We start from the raw sequence: 14,859 nt of genomic DNA on the forward strand, positions 1-14,859 counted from the left end.
ATCAGGGAGTCAGTGACTGGTGTTTAAACAAACAATTTCAATTGCTTTGAATTGCTTTTCCTTCCTTTACATGGAAGTGGTTGGTTGGCAGTGAGTATAATAAGACTTGTGTGTTTCACAGCTGTATCAAACTCTTCAATTTATCAACTATGGACAAAAGTATGCTACTGGTCCTGCTGTGTCTGCAGGCTTTCTTACTCATCACAGCCTTCACCTCTACAGATACAGATGCCGTCACTCCAGTGAGAAATGATCATCAACCGTCTCCTGATGGGGTAAGAAGATCCTCTGCTGGTCACTGACTGCAAAGAGGAGGTGCTTGACTTCAACAGTGTTTCTTATTACATGTTATTGCTGAGAGAGATATTTATGTTATGTAGGGCTGCAGCTCATGATTATTATCATTATCAATTAATCTGACAATTATTTTCTCAATTAATCGATTAGTTGTTTGGTCCATAAAATGTCAGAAAATGTTGATCACTGTTCAGTATTCAGTATTCAGTTTATTATCATAGAAGACTATAGAAATCAGAAAATTCACATTTAAGAAGCTGGAATCAATTTTGAATTTTTTTCTTTAAAAAAATGACTCAAAACGATTAATTCCAACTTCAGTCAAGTCAAGTCAAGTCACATTTGTTTATAGAGCACATTTAAAAACAACACAAGTACTGTACAGTACAAAATCAGGCAATAAAAACAGAATGAAAGACTAAAAACAAAACAGCCACATAACATATAGCACAAATCAACAAACAGTTAAAGCATAGAAAAAGAAACCATTTTAAAGTGGATCCAAATGCTGAAGAATAAAAGTATGTTTTGAGCCTGGACTTGAAGGAATCAATGGAGAGGGTAGATCTTAAATAGAAGGGGATGCTGTTCCACCGTCTAGGGGCTACACAAGCAAAGGCGCGGTCTCCCCACCGCTTGAGATTTGTTCGGTGTACAGCCAGAAGCCCTAGGTTAGATGACCTGAGAGTCCTGAAGGTGGAATAAGGGGTTAAAAGGTCAGAAATATAGGAGGGGACCTGTCCATTTAAAGCTTTAAAAACAAATAGTAGAACCTTGAAATCAATCCTGAACCACACTGGAAGCCAGTGGAGAGAAGCCTCAATAGGGCTATTATGGTCTTCTGGACCAATTGCAGGCAGGATAGGGACGACTGACTAATCCCCGTGTACAGGGAATTGCAGCAGTCTAAGCAGGAGGAAATGTATGGATGACTTGTGCATGTAAACAGAGAGGAGGATAGGACCTAGGAGGGAACCCTGTTGGACACTGCAGGAGAGACTAGCTGGGGGGGAGGAAGAACTGCCTATGTTGACAGAGAAGCTTCTATTGCTGAAGTAGGATGCAAACCAGTTTAAGGCAGAGCCAATAACACCAACGCCATACTGGAGACGGTTGATTAAAATGTTATGGCCTACTATATCAAATGCTGCGCTGAGGTCGAGTAGAATCAGGGCGGCACAGTTACTGGAGTTGACAAAGGAGCAGGTCATTGGACTGGACTTTTTCCAATATGTTATTTTGGTGTAAGTAGGACAGGAATTGATTTAGGATAACCTTTTGATGAGACTGGGAGTTTAGAGATAGGTCTATAGTTACTGGGTAGGGTGGGGTCTAGGTTGGGTTTTTTCAACAAGGGCTGGACCACTGCATGCTTGAAGCAGGTTGGAGCAGTACCAATGGCCAGGGAGGTGTTGAGCATGGAGAGGATGCTGGCTGTGTTAAAGACTTCCTTCAGGAGAGAAGTGGGAACAATATCAAGCGGGCAGGTTGCAGGTTTCATGGGTGAAACAATCTTTATAAGGGAGGATAAAGAGATGGGTTGAAAGCTGTCCAAGATGGATGAACAGACCAGTGAGAAAGCTAGGTCACGGGTGAGGGGGGAAATGTTTAATCTGATGTCCTCAATTTTGGAGGTGAAATTTTTTCAAAATTCCTTGCACTTAGCTGGGGTCTCATGTAAGCTGGTGCTGGGGGCAGGACAGATGAGAGAGTTAATGGTATTGAATAAGACCTTGGGATTATGGGAGTTGTTGGTGATGAGGTCAGAAAAGTATTTTGCTCTTGCTGCCCTTACAGCATCCTGATAGTCATCCAGATGCATAAAATCAGTCACAAGGGGTTTAGAGGGAAAGCAAACATGGATATTGAAATCACCAAGAATCAGGACTTTGTCAAAATTAGATCTTCAGTATTCTTGGTGGACGACAGACAAGTGCAATTAAGAGGGGATTTGCCAGGCCCACTTTAATTAATTGCACTTCAAAGCTGGAGAAATGATCAGGATTTAATAGGCGACAGTTAAAATGTTTTTTGAACACAACAGCAAGACCCCCGCCTCATCTGGAGGATCAAGGCATACTAAAAAAGGTACAGTCATCAGGACAGAGTTCAATAAGTGGAGCAAGCTCATCAACGTTAAGCCAAGTTTCTGTCAGCAGGAAGAAGTCCAAGTCATGGGTGATGAAAAAGTCATTAAAAATAAAAGTCTTATTTGATAGAGATCTCACATTGATCAGGAGCAGAAATGCTTTGGAGAGCATATCTGCTTTGTTGCATATTGTGACCACAAGATGGAGTCAGTCTGCTTTGATTCTCACTTTGTGTATTTTGCTGCAAACAAAATAAAGTGGTTGGGGTGAAAATACCCAAAAGGTGAGTCAACAGTGAGTGTCTGTATTAAATGGCATTGTGTAATAATATAACAAAATGATATGTAAAGAGGGCTTTTTAAAAAAAAAATCTTATTGTTGCTGGATCTGGGATTTGTCAGATAGTTCAATACAATATGCTTGGACCAAAATGTTGTTGAATACTGTGAGATTTATGTATCTCCAAGCAAAAAAAAGTTATGTAATGTTACATTTCCTGTAAACACAGTTGTTTCTGGACATCTTGGTGCTCTAGGATGTATCGTTATAGACAATAATTGAATGATATTTTAGTTTAATTCAGCTTTTCTCAACTTCTGCTGTGTCATGTCATCATCAACACGTAGTCTGTTAATTAGTGCCTTTACATGCACACTAGCGTCCCTGCTATGACTTACACTGGTTTTAATCATAAACAGGATAACAGGATATAACATGGTACACATACCCCCGGGGGTCAATACATTTTCTTAACTCTTAATCCAACAACCTGCTGGCATTATGTTTACTGATATGAGCAGGAATGTTAAAGGAGGGATATCAGTCAAATATACTGGTAGTCGCTGTTTTGATGAAATTGGACTTTGTCATGTTTGTTTGTCAGTGAGTATATAAAGACCTGTGTGGTTCACAGCTGTATCCAACTCTTCAGTTCGTCAGCCATGGACAGAGGTGTGCTGCTGGTTCTGTTGTGTCTGCAGGCTTTTCTGCTCATCACAGCCTTCACTTCTACAGATGCAGCCGCTGTGGTGACAGCTGATCAACAACAGCAGTCTCCTGATCAGGTGAGAAGATCCACTGCTGGTTATACTGACTGCAAGGAGCTTTTCTTGTGTTGTGTTGCTGAGGCAAAGCTGCGAAAAAAAAAGATTTTGCTCTGTTTTTGTTTGAATAAGTGACTCTGAATACGAGTATAGTAAAACAATGCAACAAAGTGGTTTTCTGTGTAGAACAATGTATAATTTCACCTGTTTTTGTTATAGGTGGATGGAATAAGTGTGCAGTACAAAGAAAAAAGAAGACGAAGAAAACGACAAATGCCCATCTGTAAATGGGCAAATGAATGTGGGCGCCCGCCCTATGTAAGACCAGATTTGCTTGACTTTTGAGTTGTTTTAATTTACAGGAAAAATTAGTGAATCTACCTGTCATCTACATCTTGAAAAAACATTTTCTGAACATCATCACTGTTTTATGTCAACATTTGATTTTGTTCATAAGTGAAAAAGAGGGATAATAGTAGATGGTGTACAATCATTTGTCTTGTGTTAATCACAGTATCACTGCATATCAATTAATACTTACTTGTATTTGTTCTATTGCAGACAGTTTAAAATACCCGGGATGTACCAAAGGTATACAGAATTCTTAAAGAAATGCATTCACAAGAAATTAGTGGTAAAATAATACAAACAAATAAGGACTGCATGTGATATCACTGTTTGCACACAATTACAAAATGTAAATGTGCTTGATATTTTTAAGAAGAATTACAACCTACAGTAGATTGAGATCACATCTATTGTGAACTATTGTGTAAGTGAACAAAAAGTAAACATAAAGAAAGAGCTAACCTGTGTACTCAAGCAACAGGAATTCAATTTTTTTGGCTGACTTCGACAGAAACCATTTTTGGTGATTCTTCTTATCTAACTTTCAAATATGAACACATATCTTGTCCTGCACCACAGCTTGTTCAACAAAAGAGGGATGTTAGTAGGTGAACTACATTTGTCTTGTGTTAATCACGGTATTACTGCATATCAATGAATAATGACTTTTATTTGTTCTATCATAGAACAAAACTGAGACTGGAACACTCTTGGAAGCCACAGAGGTATACTGAATACTTGAACAAATGTATTTACAAGAACTTAGCAGAAAAATAATACTAACAAATAAGTACTGCATGTGAAATCACTTTTGTTGAATTTTCAGACACTCTTTCTCTCTCTCCATTTACAGATTCCAAGTATGCAGAGCCCTCAACCGACTGTGGACGTATAATTAAACAATGTAACTGTGCTTGATATTTTGAAGAATAATATTACTGTATGAGTAGATTGAAATCACATCTATTGTGAATTATTGTGTAAGTGAATAAAAAGTAAACATAAAGAAAGCTCACCTGTGTACTCAAGCAACAGGAGTTTAATTTTTAATCCGTGATTGATTGGCTGACCTCGACAGAAACCATGTTTGGCAATCCTGCGATGGCTCCATTATTGATATGTTTCCATCTGCGTGACTTTTCCCCTTTTTATTCGAGTCACTGACCTGAAGAAAATGGAAGAAGCAAGACATGAATCATATTCTCTTAAAAGATGCTGTGCCTTGCCATTTGGCATGTTGGTGATAAGAACGTAAGGGTCAAATATTAAAGTCCTTGTCTACTCAAAAATGTGTTTTGCTTATTTTTACTAATATTTTAGCTTCACTGTGCAGGATAGTGTACGTACAGAGTTTGGGTTGTTTTTACATCAATCCATAGAAAGGGAAAGTTTCTCTGTGCTCACCTTAAATCTGAGTTTAAGACATGAATGTACAAGCATGATTTTGTGACATCAGAACTAGTTTGGAGCCAGTTGTGGTCCAGTATGCAGCTTACACAAGTGTGATGTGGAAACTTGAGGCCTCCGGTGCAAACAGGGGTAAATGTGTCTATTAAGCCCACCAAATCTGCTTTTCAGACATTTTTAATATATACTGCCCCAATTTAATTTAATTTATTTTATTTCTTTTTAAAGTCTAATCTCTCTTTTGAAGTGTCAATAATTCAGTTATTACAATTTCTAATATTTTTATCGTTTAATTTGTCAAAATATGTCTGGCTTGTGCTAAATGGCTACTTAACATACCCTTTAAGCCCATGGGTGTTTCAAATCAGCCCACTTCATGATTTGTTGATATATAAATATATATAATTAAAAAATCTTAACAATACAAACTTGTTCTATTCAAATCTGTAATCTCTTAGCTCTCAATAGCTATTTTCAAAATTAGAAAATGGTTCAAAAGTCAAAAGAGAGAAAATTGAAACACAGTCAAGTGGGCTTAATAGGAGCAGGTGGGCTTAAAGGGAACATCAATGAATTTATGGTTAAAATACAGAATATTCTATTCTATGCACATGACATTTAAAAAACAACTATATGAAATAAATCTATATATGGCACAATACATAACATGAAAAGCATAAATTAATCATGCAGAGAAGTAATTAGCTATACTTATTTACATCCACCCCAGACAGTGTGATTTTTTGTTATCATCACCTTTAAGCCCACCAGGCAAAAATTTTAATTAAAAAAATAAATAAAGATAAACATACACATTTATTGTCTATTTAACAGTGTAATGATATAAACTGCATACAAAAATGTAAACTATACATGCTTATCAAGCTTTATGTCAGTGCAGTGAACCATACTATGCAGCTACTGTATTGATGCAGCATGTGGTCTGTGTGCTAGCATGCTAAAACTCATATTTTGATTTCAAAAGAAACAATATTTCTAATACAAGTAATATTCTAATATATATCTTATTCACTAATCACTGTTGATAACAATTGAGTCTTTACCAAAAACAGGGGTAGAAATATGCAAAAAATATTTGAGGGAACCAAAATGACCAAAGTTTTTGAGTAACTTCTTCTGGGATCAGCAGGCTCAAGTCACACATGTGCTTCAATAACAACATCGACAAATCTGATTGGCTTACAATAAAAAATGTCATTTATGTAACAAGCAGCAAAAATCACACAGCAAAAAACAATGATGTAGTTTTTTTTTTTTATTTGACTCAGATGTTACAAATGGGCTTATATGGTAGGTGGGCTTAATAGGGACGTTTACCCCACTGAGAATGGACTTTTCAGTGAAGTAGAAGACATCTTGTGTCCATCACTTAAACTTTTGAAATGAATTCCACATTTTTGATATTTAGTTTTTAATATTGTGTTATTTTTTTACTCTCTATGTGCATGAAGTTCTGCTCATATTGTTTAACCCCTTAACATCCACTCTTTTTATAGAATTTTCGCCTATTTGGCATACCCAAATGGAAAAGCTTATAACAGAAGAACTGTAAGGCCATGATGCACGTATTAGGCTTCATTTGACAAGTGACATCTTCTAGTTTCTGGAAATGTGTTTGTTTAGCATGTGGCTAAAACACAAACAAAACTACATCAGTTCAAATAAGGCTCAAAAAAGTGTTTTTGGTCCTCGTCTATCATGAGTCATATTTGAATAACAATAATTAGGACATGCTTAATGCCAGAACTATTCAAATCACCACATACATTCTACATCTTGTCAACCTGTATAAAATTCCAGACCTATAGGCCTAACCTTATGGGAGCTAAGGAGTTTTTAGTTTGTGGTGTCACTGGTGTCCCCGAACCTCTCCAAACATCTCAAATTGGCCAAATTGTGCCAATTGCTTTTACTCATTACTGCCGCTTAAGCGTGTTGCCGGATAAATATTGATATTGTCTCACGATATGTGCTCCACAGCAGTTTTTATACAAATAAAATTTCAAAAAACGCAAGTAAGCTGTATCTTAATTAAAGGGTTCATCCATCCATCTTGTAACCTGCTTATTGTGTGTAGCGTTGCAGGTGCAACTGCAAGAAACAGTTCATAACCTCAGCAGCTTAACTAATAGAGTGCAAACATACTCACATGCACACCTCGAATTTAACAGTTTGCCCAACTTTCAAGTCTTTGCATTGTAGGAAAACTGTATTAGAACATGCAAACTCCACACAGAAAAGCTTCTTGGTCCTTGGAACAGTGCTAACTACCACTGAGACACTGTACCACCCTGAAAGTTAGATTATCCACCAGGCAACTGCTGATGCCCCAGAGCTCCAGCCTTAATATGTCTCAAATGGTGTCGGCAAATTGTGCAAATTTGTTGGGCAAAATGCACCAATAAAACACAATACAAACTGATATAATACGTAGTGCTTTATTTCCTAATCCTGAGGCTTCATTCTAGCTTCTAGCATCACCTATTTCACGTGGACACACAGATGAACTTCGCTACGTGTGTGACTGGGCCCACAGCTCATTTTTGCCCCGAAGCCCCCTACATAGCTCATTAATATCACCCTCAATTAACCTCTGAAACAAATGTTAAAGCTGTCAGTGATGGTGTCAGCTATATGCGGGTGTGAGGGTGTAGCTTCTGATTAACATTCAACACCCACTGAATACACTTTTATTTATCATATGTATTTTTCACTGCTCACTACTTCTTTTCACTGATGGTAAACAACTTTATTTAAACCTGATATTTCACCAGCTGGTCTGCGAATTCAAACAGTGAGTATAATCACTCAGTCATGACAATAGAAATGACTTGAAAGTGATGTATAGCCTGTTTTTTCCTCTACGTGTGTATGTTAATTTTTCCTATTTAATGATCTATTTTTGTAGCACACAAGACAATTTTATACTGAAAACAAGAAAGAAGCCAGTGTTTGTTTTCTCTGTTCATCACAACTGTGGAAAATACAAGCGAAAGGTCTTTTTCTTTAAAAGAAACAACATGCGTCTGCCAAATGTGGGTGGATTAAAACCAAAGGTAATCCTCCACATTCCATGTGGTTTTAGCTGCAGGGTGATTATTAAAACAGTGGGTGTGGATGTAAACTTAAATACAGTAAAGACGATACAGGTGCATGCTTTCCGGAGGCTGTAGGGTATTCTTACTAAAATATTGCATATTTAACATATGCAATATTTACTTTTGCACATTTTGCACAAATCTGCGCAAATATTTCCTTTTATCATTGCTAAATTAAACATCTTCTGTATCATCAAAGTTTGCTAAAATGCAGGTTAAACTTCAATTTCTAAATTAAATACATTTTTAATTTAGTGATTTATTTATATTTCATTCACAATGCATTTGCAGGAATGCTTAATGTGCTCCAATACAGCCATAGCCTGATCTAATGGCTAATAAGCAGCTGCACTGAGGTGATTAAGGCTTTACAGTTAGTGTCTTGCTCAAGGGCACTTCAGCAGTGGAAATGAGGGATGGACAAATGCCTGTCTTTCACTTCCCCTCCGATATTTGGTTTAATGAATTACAGTCTCTGTCTTACATCTGGTGTTGAAATGTTGCTAACATAGCTGCTTTTATCTTGGTGTAAACATGTTCATTCATGTTCATAAAACTTCTCCTCAGTAAACACCCCAAACAGATAGTCTAGAGTGGTGACTTCATTTATGTCTCCTGTCACTTGACTTCTCGCTCTCTCCCTCTCTCTCTCTCTGAGTCATCCTTCTCCAAAGGGTGTTTATAGTGTGTAGAGCCACAAAACTCAGCTAGACTTGAAACTGGACTGGATCCCTGCTCTTTGCCCCGAGAAACAAAGCAGTGAATCACGGTAAGAAAGGTCCCTGCTGACTAGGTGTGTTCACATTTCAGACCTTCAGTATGTGTAATGTTTATTTTTCATATCTGATTTCATCACATTTGATTTGCATAACACTCACTAATCTGCTATTCCCAAATTTAAAATTTAAAATAATGAAGGAAAATACTAGCTTTACCTGACATGTCTAAGTATTTTTCAATTATATATCCTCTGTAATTCTGTAAAACTGCTGTTTGATGTAGAAGACACAGATGACAGCTAACTAATGTTTTTGTTGACAAAAAAATCGAGATGAAAAAAACGGAAAGTAAACAATTAGGACACCATATTACACCTGCAGGGTCAGAGTAAACTCAGTGAATGGCCATCACCACATTTGCTATAATCAGGAGGAAATTATTTAACAAGGAGAGTCTCATTGAGATTAAATTATCTAATTCTGTTTTATGCGAATGCCACTGCGCATTCCTGCAATTCCACAATGAGAAGGCATTTCTTTCAATTATAAATTTTGGGGTTTGTGCTGCGCTACAATTACGATGTCTTCACCTCAGACACAGAGCACTCATAAAGCAGGATTTTGTAACGTCCCGCCCACGCGTGCTGTGCGGGTATTAAATCATTCGAACCTTTCTCAGTTGAGAGCGACGTAGTCTGGACTCTACGAAAAGCTTTGACTCGTTCTTTTACGGGACATATTCATACACACGGGACATGGTTGTATAAAATACCGTAAGTATCTATCAAACATTATGCACAGCTACATTTGTCCTTATCTGTAATGTAATATCTCTCTTTTTTATCAGCCGTGTAGCTTTATAAACGTCAAGAGAAACATTTCTTGTTGTTGTGATGCGCCACCCCACCTACAAATACATCTGTAACACTGCTATATAACCACAAGTTTCACAGTCTTTTTTTGTTTCTTTGTTTTAAAAAACTGTAAGTAATCAGATTTAAAGTCGTTTGATAGGCTACTTTAGTAGAAATGCCACAAGGCAGAAATAGGATACCTGCAAGTGCTACATTCAAAAGTGTACTTTAAGTACATGATTAGAAACAAAATGTAGTTATGATATCAGAAGTAAAATTATTGCACAATGTCCCTTTCAGAATAATGATAATGTTATTATATGCAGTATATATTATATTAAAGGACAGGTTCACAATTTCTCAAGTCGGTCTTAAAACAACAGTCTGGTGGCTAAATGACCACTGAAATAGGTTTTTCTTACTATAATCATCCCTCCTGTTTATAATGACCATTATTAGATCCCTTCATAATGAGCTTACATTGTAAGTGATGGGGGGCCAAAATCCACAAAATGTATTTAAAAGTTTATCTGAAGCTAATATGAAGCTTCAGATAAATGTCTAAACGAGTCAAATCAGGTAAATAAAGATGGATGACAAATTAAAGGAAAAACCTGAATAAATGAGTGGAGAAACATAACGAATGCAGATGCTTCCACATAGGCACACTGCATGGTACAATTAAGCAATTAACATCCAATCATGCTCTGTGACAGTTGATTTTGATTTTGTATCAAGATGGCAACAGGAAAAGATCTAAGTGACTGTGAAAGAGGGTTCATTGTTGGGGCACAGACGGCAGGAGCTTCAGTCATAAAGACTGCTCAACTTGCTAGTGTTTCAATAGGAACAGTGACTAAAGTGGCATCTGCGAGAGTAAACCTCACTCCCTGACATCTTAGCCTCTTTGCTAGCGTTCCCATCTCCCATGTCTGAGGTTATGAGTTCAAGTCTAGCGTGAGACTGTGCTTGTCTACACAGGCCTACTATGCCAAGGCACATTGAAGCTGTTCCGGTGGCACATAGTGACCCAACACGTTACTAAGACACTTAATGTTGGTTTTTCCTTTAATTTGTCACCTGTCGTATCTTTGTTAATGTGTCAATGTCGTATCTTCTGTTTTCATCCAGGACCAGGTGTCCTTCTTTCAAATAGATATTTTGAAACTCTTCATCTTCAGCATATTAATTAATGCAGTGAAGACATCTGAGCAGGGGGATCTCCGTGGGAGTTTCAGTTTATACAATCTGGACTTGTAGAAACTATGTGTCCTCCTCTGCTCTCGGCACTTAGTCACACTTCAGCAAGACAGAATGAGCACATTATTTTATCTCAGCAAAGGTACAACAGGGAGGAATAGTTCAGGTCAGGACACGATATCCTGGTCCCAGATGTCGACATGGGGATGTTGACTTTGATGTTATCATGGTACTTTAATTAACCTACAATCGCACAACTATTTGCAGATTGCATAGGGTGTTTCTTCTTTTTTATGTATTTCCCCAAACAAGGGGAATTTTTGTTTCTACATATTTTCTTACTAGAAGGAAAGTCAAGTTCTCAGATAGCAATTTCCCAGATTTTGGCTCTACGGTAATATTTGCTTGTGGCTTTAGTGGGGTCATGGTACTAAATTATCATGACTTTTATGTACATATAATTCCCAACTTTGTTGGCAGCTTTTAAATTCGTGCTCCTGTTTAATTTAAGATATTTTCATTGTTGTTCAAGCAGCACTGTGAATGTTTAAAGGCCATAGATAAATAACCAAAAATGTCCTCCCTCACAGATTTATCTAATTAGAATGGAAGTCTCGGCGGAGGATGACTACTATTACCATGAGAACTTCAGTTTCAACTTCAGCTATGATGACTACTCCCCACTCTGTGAGAAGGGTGACATCCGCTCTTTCGCAGCCCTTTTCTTCCCCATCACGTACACAGTGTGTGTGGTGGTGGGGCTGACAGGAAACATCTTAGTGGTGGCCGTGTATGCCTACCACAAACGCCTGAAGACCATGACAGATGTTTTCCTCACCCAACTGGCTGTGGCGGACCTGCTCCTGCTCTTTACGCTGCCTTTCTGGGCTGCTGACGCGGCGAGGGGTTGGGAGCTCGGGGAGGTCGTCTGCAAGATCGTGTCGGCCTGCTACACTGTCAACTTCACCTGCTGCATGCTACTGCTGGCCTGCATCAGCCTGGATCGGTACTTAGCGCTGGCCAGAGCACAGGGCAGAGAGCAAGGAGGGTGGTTGCAGAGGATATTCACCAGGAGACACTGCTGGAAGGTGTGTGGGATTGTTTGGGGGACAGCTTTCATCCTGGGCCTGCCTGATTTGATACTGTCTGAAGTTAGGTGGGCATCGGATAGGAATATCTGTCAAGCTATCTATCCTCCATCTTTAGCTAGAGAGGCTAAAGCTTCCCTGGAGATAGCCGAGGTGCTGCTGGGATTTGTGATTCCTCTCCTGGTTATGGTGATCTGTTACTGGAGAGTGGGCCGAGCGCTTAAGAGCCTCCCTATCAAGAGCAGAGGCAAGAAGTGGAAAGCCCTGCGTGTTCTCCTAATAGTAGTGGGGGTGTTTGTGGTCACTCAGCTGCCCTATAACGTTTTGAAGGTCTACCGGACGATGGACTTCGTCTACATTTTAGTGACCCACTGTGGGACAAACAAAGTGTTGCACCAGGCGGCTCAGGTGACAAAGAGTCTGGCCCTCACTCACTGCTGCCTCAACCCGATCCTCTACGCCTTCGTGGGGTCCTCCTTGCGGCAGCATATGATGAAAGTGGTCAAGAAGTTTGGGGAGAAGAGAAAAAGAAGCGGGAAGACGAGAACTCCTGCAGAGGATGAAGGGATGGAGATGTCATTCAACTCCTGCAGTGCATCCCAAGAGACTAACACATTCTCAATATGAGTTACCACTAGTACTTCATGGTGAAAGACATATAGACATGCATCAAAATCACATATTTAGACTTATTTAGTAGAGTAGAAGAATAGATACAGTTACTCTGTGTTATAGTCTACATTTTTTGAAAACAACAGCGATGGAACCATATGTGGAAATCATTACATTTACACTACCATGAATATGGACAATTTAGGGTTTTTTTAGATATATTTTTGAGTATTTTTTTTGCCTTTAATAGATAGCTGATAGTAGAGAAGCAGACAGGAAACGAGGGAAGAGAGAGGGGCAACAACAGTCCCTAGCCGGAGTCAAACAAAGGACATTGCAGTCGCATGCGCAGTTACCACTCAGTTACGAGGGCAATGTAGTTTGAGTCAAACTGACATACACTGTCCTGCTACAGTAAATAGTCACTAGAGAATCAAATGTGTATCAATCTGTGGATGAAAATAGTCCACAACAAATGCATTATTTACCCCTCTTTGTGTAACTTTTTGCAATTTTTGTTTTAAGAAAGCACATAGCCTTTTTTTTTTTAAAAAAGATGGAACTATATATTTGTGGCGTATTTTTTAAGATTTGATTCTTTATTAGGTATGAATGGGCCTATGTTTTGTATGATGTTTTGTCAGTTTTTACAGCCTTGTCCTGAATAAATCATATTTAGTTTTAGTTGTGTTTTTTTTGTAGTGGCATGACAATAAAAGAGCTTCAAAATGCTCTTTTCCTGCATATCTCACAAGCTTAAATGTGTTTGTTTATAGTTTATTCTAATCCATGAAACATTAACTACTTTCTTGGAAAACCACAAACATTTTTCCAACTACCCACGCAATACAAAGTACAAATAACTGAATAAAAGATGAAAAAATAAGAAAGAAAAAACAAGTGTTTGTAAATCTATGAAAGAACTTTGCTCTTTTGGCAAACAACCTTGTGATAGTGTCAAATAGTGCTCAGCTTATTTTTTATTGTAATCAACTTAAGTAAATAATACTTACATCTACACAGGCAATAAATTAGATGAATCACACACGCCGGCTGAGACATGATCTCTGATAGTCATCTACGATCTTTAATATTGTTCCATTTGACAAAATTATGATGCTAAAACACAACCGTGTACTTTCAGATAAGGTATTTTATTTGTCAGCTCAACAATATAAATGATTTATGGAAAACTAAAAGATAGCACATGTCAAAGCATCCGCTAGGGAGCTTCTGGACTGTTAGTGTAGTTTGCAAACAATCCTGTGCCAAATCTACATTCAGTTGGGATTTGACTGGCTTTGATGTAAGGAAGCCACAGTTTTGTTCTGTCCTGAATTCCTCAGGACATCTGAAACCCACATTTACTGAACACTTTTCACTGTTTTCACTTTACACTGCACAGCTTTTCTCTGAGCAGGCAGCCAAGTTTGCTTAACAGTCTGATAAACTACTTCTGGTAATCTTTTCACGAGGTGATGTTGAGCTGCTGGAAAGATTGTCATTGTCTTGATAGTGGAAATTCTTACTTTATAATTACAGATGTTTTTTCTGTGACAACGATTAAACCTGGCAAGATGAAAACATTCTTAGTATTCGTTTGTGTCGCTGCATAGAGAGGGAGGGACATTCAAACATCTAGTACATTTGCAAAAGTCCAGCACTAGCACACTCGGTACCTGTTTAGATAAACAAAGGTCAGTGCCAGACTTTGCTTGCTCTTCGCAAATCAGTTATAAGATCTCCTTACAGTTATACATAAGTTATACATAAACATAACACTACATAGTTTAATCATGTTTTTGTTGTATCAACAGTACTTTTCCCTGTTGATGATTTAACATATTTATCGCTCAGAGAAAACGTAAACACACCTGGTGTGACGCAGGGTCATGGATTACCTTGTATGTCTCTGTTTTTTTTCCTTTCTTTCTTTCTTTCTCTATCCCAGATGGTACAAATCAAGTAATGGTTTGTTAAGTGACGCTAACACGTGTGAGGCTTCATGCAGAAACCATATGACTAAGGTTTTCCATCTGGCAACTGAGCAAAAAATTAAAAAAAAATAAAGGTTTTGCGCTT

The 14,859-nt window shown here is 38.1% G+C and overlaps 1 protein-coding gene and 1 long non-coding RNA gene across 3 annotated transcripts; both read left to right on the plus strand.

The window, feature by feature from the left end:
* The first annotated feature begins 3,302 nt into the window (after window positions 1-3,302).
* Window positions 3,303-5,061, plus strand: LOC122994281. The gene is made up of 5 exons (XR_006406550.1): window positions 3,303-3,451; window positions 3,650-3,748; window positions 3,992-4,021; window positions 4,465-4,503; window positions 4,632-5,061. It is a non-coding gene; the product is annotated as an uncharacterized LOC122994281 (long non-coding RNA).
* A 3,873-nt stretch (window positions 5,062-8,934) lies between these two features.
* ackr4a (atypical chemokine receptor 4a) lies at window positions 8,935-13,322 on the plus strand. Of its 2 annotated transcripts, none has more exons than XM_044368124.1 (2): window positions 8,935-9,073; window positions 11,668-13,322. In XM_044368124.1, the coding sequence occupies exon 2, from the start codon at window positions 11,683-11,685 to the stop codon at window positions 12,790-12,792; it is 1,110 nt and encodes a 369-aa protein (XP_044224059.1). In that variant the 5' UTR covers window positions 8,935-9,073; window positions 11,668-11,682; the 3' UTR covers window positions 12,793-13,322. The 2 variants fall into 2 exon arrangements, with proteins under 2 accessions (XP_044224059.1, XP_044224058.1); XM_044368123.1 differs by lacking the exon at window positions 8,935-9,073 and adding an exon at window positions 9,710-9,796.
* The last annotated feature ends 1,537 nt before the right edge of the window (window positions 13,323-14,859 follow it).

Source organism: Thunnus albacares, chromosome 12 (genome assembly GCF_914725855.1).
Source record: "Thunnus albacares chromosome 12, fThuAlb1.1, whole genome shotgun sequence".
In the NCBI taxonomy this organism is placed as follows: Eukaryota; Metazoa; Chordata; class Actinopteri; order Scombriformes; family Scombridae; genus Thunnus; species Thunnus albacares.